Here is an 8,878-nt window from a genome sequence, read left to right on the forward strand (position 1 = left end):
GTTACAAAGGGCCTTATATGGGCCGAAAGACGTCATGGGCCATACATGGGCCAGAAGTTAAAACGGGTTGGAATCATATTGGACGGCCCAGATGACGCTACTGGGCCTAATTCGAATAGGTCGTAACGGGCCCTGAGTTAGCGGGTTGTAAATGGGCTATATGTGAACAGGCTGTTAACAGGCTTTCCATGGGCCGGCCTGCCACCTTTTGACCAAGTCAAACGGGCCGGCCTTTTCACATGAATGGGCCTCTGTTGGGTCGTGCCACGTGTCGACATATCATAGGTGCCTTCTGTCCAATGAGTGGATGACATCTGTCCCAACGGTGAGCCGACACGTGTTTCCTCCAGCCAATGATGATTTTACACGTGAAAAATCCTCATTGGTCGGGGTTGTTAACGGGTTATCGGATCCAAAACCGGACCCGACAGCTTAATGGCATTCTGTTACGATGGATGCCACGTGTCGGTCACCCTTGACGAAAACACTTCTATGATGCGTGATTTATCGTCATGGAAGTGGACACTTCCATGATGATAATTTTAGTAATGTCATAGAACACTTCTACGACAGCACAGGTATGACTATCTTGATTCTGTCAAAAATCGTGATGGATGTACATGCATGACAGAAAATGTGACCTACTATGATAAACACGTATCATCACGGAAGTGTATTTTTTTTGTAGTGATGTATGTTGGTTCTAACTTTCTTCCTTACATAATGCATATTAGGAATGGAACAATATAATGATCAAAGTATAAAAGGGTTATTAATGTTTGCCTTAACAAATGAAACGAAAGGTTCGCAAAGAGTTATGTAGTCCATGTCGTAAATACAAAAAAATGAATACGTATATGGCCAATTCTGCCAAAGTGGATGCTCATCTCATGTATGGTCCCATAAATAATTACATACGATGGAAATGTCACGGAGAGGAGGATGCTGACGAGGTAAATGAAGAAGTGGAAAATGAAGAGCAAGAAAAGATGGATCCCGAGGAGGCCGGACATGATGAAGAGGCATTTTGGGAAATCTGAATTTGTAGATTGCCTCGGCAACCTCAAAAAAAATCATAAGAGTGGGCTCCATTGCGTATTGGAGGCCGCCGATTTGACGGATCTGCTAGAGTTACTCTAAGGCTAGCCATAGTAGGAGTAACTTAGAGCAACTCTAACGCGCCGACCCAAACGGATGACGGATTTGTCCGTTTGGGTCGGCTCGGTGGATATCAACATCCGCTTGCACGTTTGGGTCGACGCATGCGCCCGACCCATTTTGATAGTGCACAAAAAAAGAGAATACAAACATTTTGAAAATAAAAACAAACATTTAATTAAACATAAAAGCCGACCACGAAGGCTGGCGATAGTTCCGCGTCCACATCTAACATAAAAAAGCTAGCTACGAGGCGGCGCGCTGCCCTAGGCATCATCGTCATCGACATCGGGGCCGATGAGGTCGATGAGCGTCGGTGCAGGGCCGGCGCAGGGGAACGCCGTGTTCCAGAGGGCATTGATGTAGGGTGCGGGCTGTGCCGCCGTTGCCTGGGCCTGGCGCGCCTCCTCCTTGGCCTCACGCTGCTCCTCCTCGGCGTCACGCTCGAGCATCTCGAGGTATTCGTCGTGGCGGCGCTCCTCGGCCAGTCGTCGCTGGCGCCAACGTTTGAGGTACGCCGCATCCTGCGCTGGCGTCGCCCCCATCCAGACCGGCGGAGCGCTGACCCACTCGCGCACTCGCACGGTCCATGAGTAGCGCTCGATGAGGTTCGGCTCTGGCTCCGTCTCGGCCTTGACTGGGGAAGGAGGGGCCACCGGCTGCACGACGCAGTCGCCCGCCGCGAAGAGGGCCATGGCCTCTGCCATGGCCGCATGGTACGCCGCCTCCTCCTCCTCCAGGCAACGCTCCTCCTCCTCGCTCTCCCGGAGGACGACCGCCATGGCCGCCTGGTAGGCGGCCTCGACCTCATGGTCCTCGTCGCGGACGATGAGGGGGGCGACGGCGACCTGCGATCGACTTTGCGGACGCCATGCCGCCTGGCCTCCTTGTGCTCGAAGGTGAACCAACGAGCCCAGTTTGGCGAGTCGAAGGCGTACACGACGTCGCTGCGCTGCTCCGGCGTCAGCAGCGCCCGCCGGCGCCGCACCTCCTCCGCGTGCACCCTAACCGACTGCGGCGCCGCCGATCCTAGAATCCTCTCCGGATCCAGATGCTAGTCATGCGGCAGGGTGACGTCTAGGTATGGGAGAGGCACGCGGTGTTGCCAGTGCCACTCCGCCCGGTGCACTGGCACGTTGACGCGTCGCCGCGGCCGGCGAGCTGACGCCGGTTGAGGCGGGGGAAACTCAGGGGGGAAGGGATGGCGGGGTCCTTGCCCTTGGCTTTGCTGCTGCCGAGGCCGGAGAAGAGCCCCATCCGGCTTGACTAGGGTGGCTAGGGTTGCCGCCGACGGGGGAGCGAGATGGGGATGGTGGAAGCGGATGATGACGCCCCCGGCCCCCCTCCCCCACTCTGTCAGCTTAAAAAAGGACGACCGTCGTCGCTGACGCGTGCGCATGAGGTGGGCGGTCGTCATAAATTAGGCTGACCAAACTGCCAGCTGGGTGGTTGGATGTCCGCCAGGTGGGGACACAACGGACACCGAGAAGGCGCGCGTGGCGTCCGCTTCGCGTCCGCGCCGATGCATTTGGGCCGCAAATATGTCGGCGCGGAGGCAAAGCAGACGCGATTTGGGTTTGGGTCCGCGCGTTGGGCCTCCACTTTTATCCGCGCCGACCCAAACGGGCGCAGGCAGACATAATGGGTCGGCGTGTTGGAGTTGCTCATAGGTACTAACATAACGCACCTCAAGACAAATATGCTTATGTGGCATGGAGTTAAAGAGGGAGGTGTTTATAGTAACATAATACATTTAACAGAACGCACCCCAATGCAAAATGAGTCTACAACGTAATAAATGAAGATTCGCATACTGCACTTATGTACTACCAACTATGCTGGTAGTAACATAGACTAGTAACAAGCATATGTTACTAGTCCAAGTTACTGCCCACTATGACTAGCCTAATGACACTAATTTGATGTCACTTGAAGCATATACAGGTCAAACGCTTTTTGTAACGAATCAAGCCGAACATTTTGAAACGGAGGGAGTACTCCATAAATAGTTCATTCGGTCTAACTAATTAGGCTGTCTTTGCAACAGAAGTATTTGACCGTGGTGGTCGCAAGTTGGAAACAGACAAGTGCTCCATAATTCAAACGAGAAGCAGGAAATTTCCATCGCCAGCGAACACAGTATTCCACACGGTTTGCCATGAACACCCAATGATGGTGACGGGCAAACCAAGAAAAATATAGTGCGACTGCAAACCAAGAAAATAAAGTGTTCCTGCAACAATTGTGAGCATCTTCCCTTTGAATATCTTGTTGGTCTTCTAGGTCAGCACCTCCATACAATGAGCATGACATGTAGATGAGTCACTTCTAATAATAGGTTGATGACAGCGAATAAAGATAATTGAAAAAAAAAGACAGCGAATAAAGATGCCTAATCTTCAAGAAGCTCCTTTTGGAGTAAAAAGTTGGACCCAGATTTCTTCTACAAAGCTATACTTGATATTCAAGTTATTTTTCGTTGCCAATATGCAAGTCTATGTAACTACAACTTACGTAGTACTCCCTCTATAAACAAATATAAGAGTGTTTAGAGTAGTGATTTAAGAGCAACTCCAAAGGGTGATCCATTTCGTCCGCTGGCGTCCGTTTGGGTCGGGGCGGACACAAAAGTCGGACCAACGCGCCGACCCAAACGGACGCGCGTCCGCTTGGCGTCCGCCTGTCGATCCATTCCCGACCCATTTTTTAGCCAGATTTGCGTCCGCGTGGACACGAGGCGCACGCGCACGCGCCTTTTCCTTACCTCGGGCCCGTTGGTCGGTGGCAGTCTCCACCATTTCTGTCCATTCCTCCCAAAAAACCTCCCGCCCGCGCGCTCCCGCCCCACCCGCGCCATGGACGACGACCTCGACGCCGCCGCCGACCTCGCCTCGTCTGGCATGCCGACCGCCCCCTCCGGCAAAGGCAAGCCTCGCGCCCCCCGCAAGACCGCCGCGCTCAAGCCGAACAAGGCGTTGACGCTCGAACAGCGGGTAAAGGAGTTGGCCAATGGAGGCACGTGGCGGACGCAAGGGATGAAGCCATCGCGGCGGTCGCCGTCGCCGCCGCCGCGCAGCAGGAGGTCACCAACGCCCGCGTCGCGGCGGCAACGAGGGAGGCGCTCTATATGCTAGGGTTAAACCCTAGCCAGCACGGCCTCGTCAACGTCGTCGTGGCCGTGACCAGCACCGGCTCATCCGCGTTCCCTCTGATGGTGCTGCCCGACTCGCCCCGCGCGTTGGCTTGCACCACGATGCCCGGCTTCCACGTCTACCCTCAGGCCTCCCGCCTCTCCGGGGAGTGCTCGCCCGAGGTGAGCGTGGTCGCGCCTTCCACGCTCGCGCCCGCGCCCATCAACCTCAATGCCACACCAGTGGCTAGTGGCTCGTCATCCAGAGGCGCGAGGAAACGCGCACGGCAGATGCCAACCGACGTGTTGCCGGGCGCATGCAATCTCTTCGATGGAATGCGGGCCGCCGGCGACGAGGACTACATGCAGAACATTTCGAGGGTGGTGCGCAGGCTGCTGGCTACGATCCCGACAAGACACAAAGCCAGGACGGCCGAGGGGCGTTCACGCCGTCCGCTGACTACAATGAAGATCAGACGGCCTTCATGCGTGATCAGGTCGGCCTGGACCTGGACGGCTTCCCTCTCGACCACGAGTTTCTGGAGGACTACGGGCAAGGGAAGAGGACGAGTGCGACATCGAAGGGGAGCCTTTGTTCGAGGACGAGCTCGCCAACCAAGCCGCCGGGGCGAAGCCGAAACACAAGAGCAAGCGAACCAAGGCATACACGGTGGCCGAGGAAAAGTTTTGCGAGTGTTGAAGAGACATTGGGCAAGACCCCAAGACGGACGCCGAACAAAAGCATTCAACTTTTTGGATTCGTGTCCACCGTGAGTTCCATGAGCGCAAGAAGTTTTCGCCGTACCAAATAGTAAGCACGCGCGGGGTGGGTGTCCATTTCGAAGCGATGGAGGGTGACCCAACAAGAGTGCAACAAGTTTTTTGCCACTCTTGAGAGCGTCAAGGCACGCCCCGTGAGCGGTATCTACATGCAAGACATGGTATCCTAGCAAGCCGCCCTCTTTTGTGTCATCAAGTTTATGCTTGCGTGTTCGTTTGCATACCATTTGCCAATATGCTTGCATGAAATACATTTGTAGGCATTTCAAGCTTTGGAGGCATTCAAGGTCCAACACAATGGCAAGTGCTTCAGCGTCTCCCATTGCTTTAGGGTCGTGAAAGACGGGGAGAAGTTCAAGGCGCAATATGACGCCCTCAAGTCGCGTGGGGGGAAGCAAGCCGTGGAGGAGGTTGGGGACGACAAGAAGGCTCGGACGCGGGGGAAGACCAACTCCAAGAAGGAGGACAAGCGGGATGCGGCGTCGATCGCCTTGATCGCAACCGTGGAGGGCATGATGAACAAGGACTCAAGGGAGGAGAAGCGCCGGCAAGACAAGGAAGAACAAATGAACGCCTTCATGGAGATCCAAAGGAGGAGCCTTGAGATGGACGCGGAGAAGCAAGCCAAGATGCTTGAGATGGAGGCGGAGAAGCAAGCCAAGATGCTAGAGATCAAGGCCGCCAAAACCAAAGCGAAAGAAGTGGCTCTCGTGAGCATGATGACCGGGGTGGAGATCATGAAGGTGGATCTCAACACCGTGTCACCAAGAAAGAGGCCCTAGTTCGAGAAGATGCAGGCCGACATGCTTAAGTTCGACGACGAGTGATCTACGGCGGCGAACGCCATCCTTTTTTTTATACCGGCAAGTGTGCTGGCATGACCACGGGGCCACGATGGCGTGATCGAACTCAAGTCCCATCCTTTTTTGTGTGCTGGCATGTGTGCCGGTCGTTGGCGAGTGCGACATCATAAACTGTGGTGATATTTTTTGAAGCCGGCATTGTATGCCGACGCTGGCATGGTGCCGGCATGAGACATGGCCGTTGGCATGATCTATAGCCGCGGACCTTTTTAAAAAAAATTGAATGCGGACATGAAATGGGTCGGCGCGTTGGACACTGTCGGCCCAAATCTAAAACAGGGCGAACGTCGGGCGGGCGGTCGATCCAAACGGACAAATTCGCCGTTCGTTTGGGTCGGCCGAGTTGCTCTAAACGCTCTTATATTTCTTTAAGCATGGAGTACATTACAGTCCCTTCCATTGTTGCCTCAATACAAGCTACAAATTATTATCCGGGTAGTTTACAACAAGTAGCATAGTGTTTTGAAAAATGGAACAAAAACAGAACAACTTCCAAGCTTCATACGAAACATCAAGCTGAAGTTCTACATGTACATCGATTATATACTTCAGTTATCCACATTACCCACACACAGACACAGGCACATGTGATAGTATATTATATTGCAAGTATTATTTCCTTTAGATTTAAATGTTGTATACCTTCATTTTGAGCATGCAATGAAAGAACTTTTGGACAAAACTGGCCAGACATATTATGGGGCTGCCCAATTGGAAGGCGATTACCTAGGGCACGTGCACTGATATCGAAACGGGATTCGACAACTCTCCACTGCCAAAGCTCGCAGCACGCCTCAACGAGCTGTTACCTACCAAAGAATGATCAACCACCCTCAAGCTAGTCCCTAGCGACATTGCTGACGGCATTTGGCTTCTTTGGCACATCTTGACGATCAAGCTTGCTTTCTTCTTGGCGCGCTTTGTTCCAGTGAGCATGATGTTCTGTATTACCGTATTCAACCCCGGAATCTTTGCTACTCTCCGAACCAATGTTGAGCCACCACGGCGACATATCTCGTATAGAGCGGACACTGCATTCTCCTTGCCCTTTGGAGTTCCCCGTCTCATTAATCCAACGAGGCTACTGATCACAGTTTCAGAGCTCCCAACAAGATGCACAACAGAAGGCTGCTTCATGAGCAGAGCCAGAGCACCGGCAGCTTCCTCCGACACGGTGTCGTTCCTCAGTGACTCGATTAAAGCTACAACTGCACTTGACTCAAGCATCCGAGCTGAGCTTTCTGCATGAGTTGAGAGGTTGAAAAGTGCCATCACTGCATCTTTCCTCCCCCTTGGCGACCCTTTTTTCAGCATACAAGCCAGCTTCTCCAGAGCCCCTGGCTCATTCATGATCATCTTCTTGTAATCATGGACCACGGAGAGACTAAACAGAGTTGCTGCTGCATTCTCTCTGGCCTCTGTAGTCCAGCCATTCTGCAACACGCTGACGATAAGCCACAAGCAACCCTCCTGTTCCATAATCCGCGTTTTGTTCGGCTCGTAAATGGAGAGATTGAGCAGCGCCGTCACTGCGTTCTCTTGCGCTATCTGATCTGATGACAGGAGCAGCCTGCAGAGCAACGGGATTGCACCGAGCTCGGCGATGAACGCTCTGTTCTGCTTCCCAGCCTTGGCCAGCAACCTAATTTCCTTGGCAGCGACTGCCTTTGAGCTATCTGAACTCTCCACCAGCATCCTGACCAGAATCCTGGCTGTGGCCTTATTCGCCTCGATTGCCGCCTTGCTGCTGCACGCGGCGGCGACGCATTCGGCCATCCCCTCGTTGCTCTCTGGGGAATCATACTGGAAACAATACATCCCACACCACTGTGATATCAAACTGCGGAGTGCACGATTCGGCACAAGGCGATTGTCTGCCAGCGCCTGCCCTGAATTTGGGCAGGTGGAATGGCCCTCCCCGATCCACTGTATGATTGATGGCCGGTCATACGTCTGGCCGGTGGACGCCACCACAGGGTCGCGCATCAAATCCAAAGAAATCGGGCAGGAGAACTCCTTGGGCACCGAGAAGGAGGTGTCGTCGCAGCCGCCGCCCCACGATGGAAGCCGCTGCAAGTTTCCCGCCGACGGCCAATACCGGGCCAACTTTGCGTTGCCAGGGTCGAACTGCGAGAAGAGGCTGTAGCGGAGCAAGGCGAGAACACCACCGACGAGCAGGAGGTCGGTATCCTCTTCTTGACTCAAGATTTGTTCCTCAAGGTAGCCGATTTCAGCTTGGCAAGATGCGGAGTCAGAGATGCCGATGTCGGAGAGGAGCGGTTTGAGCGGAGAGGTATCAGGCGGCTGGCCGAGCTCGAACTGTTGGACGGCGGCGAGGAGGCGGTCGCGTAGCGCAGCCTCGTCCGGGTCGTGGTACTGGGCGGGCGCTCGGCGGCGGCACTGGGAGCGGAGGAGGTCGAGGTGGCCAGCCGCGTCGTGCGAGAGGCGGATGGAGGCGGCGGGGATGACGTCGAGGACGACGGCGAGCTCGGCGTCGAGGTCGCGGAAGGAGGCGGCGAGGTGCGCGCCCCGGAGCAGCGCCCACGCGCGGCCGGCGGAGGCGACGTAGGAGACGAGCAGGTCAGCGCGGAAGAGCACGACGTAGAGCTCGCGGAAGCAGAGGTTGGCGGCGTCGGAGAAGCGGTCCGGCGCGTCGAGGAGGAGCGAGTCGAGGAGTGCGCTGAGCAGCGCGAGGCGGCGCGCGAGCGCGGCGAAGTTCCGCGGCTGCGACGGCGTGCGCGGCGCGGCGAGCAGCCGGGCGGCGAGCAAGGCGAGCGCGCGGAGCAGCGAGGCGCCGGCGAGGGCGGTGGGCGCGAAGAAGGCGCCAGCCAGCGGCAGCCTCCTCCGCCTCGGCGTGGGGCGCCGGAGCAGGAACTCCACCGGCGAGGAGGCCGACGCCGGCGAGTCCATGGCCGCCCTCGATTCCCTCCCCTTTTTCTTGGAAGAG

The 8,878-nt window shown here is 55.3% G+C and overlaps 1 protein-coding gene and 1 pseudogene across 1 annotated transcript; one reads left to right on the forward strand and one right to left on the reverse strand.

The window, feature by feature from the left end:
- The first annotated feature begins 4,411 nt into the window (after positions 1-4,411).
- On the forward strand, positions 4,412-4,988 carry LOC119321133 (annotated as a pseudogene).
- A 1,342-nt stretch (positions 4,989-6,330) lies between these two features.
- On the reverse strand, positions 6,331-8,872 carry LOC119322458 (U-box domain-containing protein 4-like). Its single transcript, XM_037595947.1, has one exon. It carries the CDS (start codon positions 8,839-8,841, stop codon positions 6,658-6,660), a length of 2,184 nt encoding a protein of 727 aa, XP_037451844.1. The 5' UTR covers positions 8,842-8,872; the 3' UTR covers positions 6,331-6,657.
- Positions 8,873-8,878: the final 6 nt, after the last annotated feature.

This window comes from Triticum dicoccoides, chromosome 6B (genome assembly GCF_002162155.2).
Source record: "Triticum dicoccoides isolate Atlit2015 ecotype Zavitan chromosome 6B, WEW_v2.0, whole genome shotgun sequence".
NCBI lineage: Eukaryota > Viridiplantae > Streptophyta > Magnoliopsida > Poales > Poaceae > Triticum > Triticum dicoccoides.

Bases quoted from the DNA above. Each gene is read 5' to 3' on its own strand.
- LOC119322458 (XM_037595947.1), bottom strand. From the start codon at position 8,841: ATGGACTCGCCGGCGTCGGCCTCCTCGCCGGTGGAGTTCCTGCTCCGG.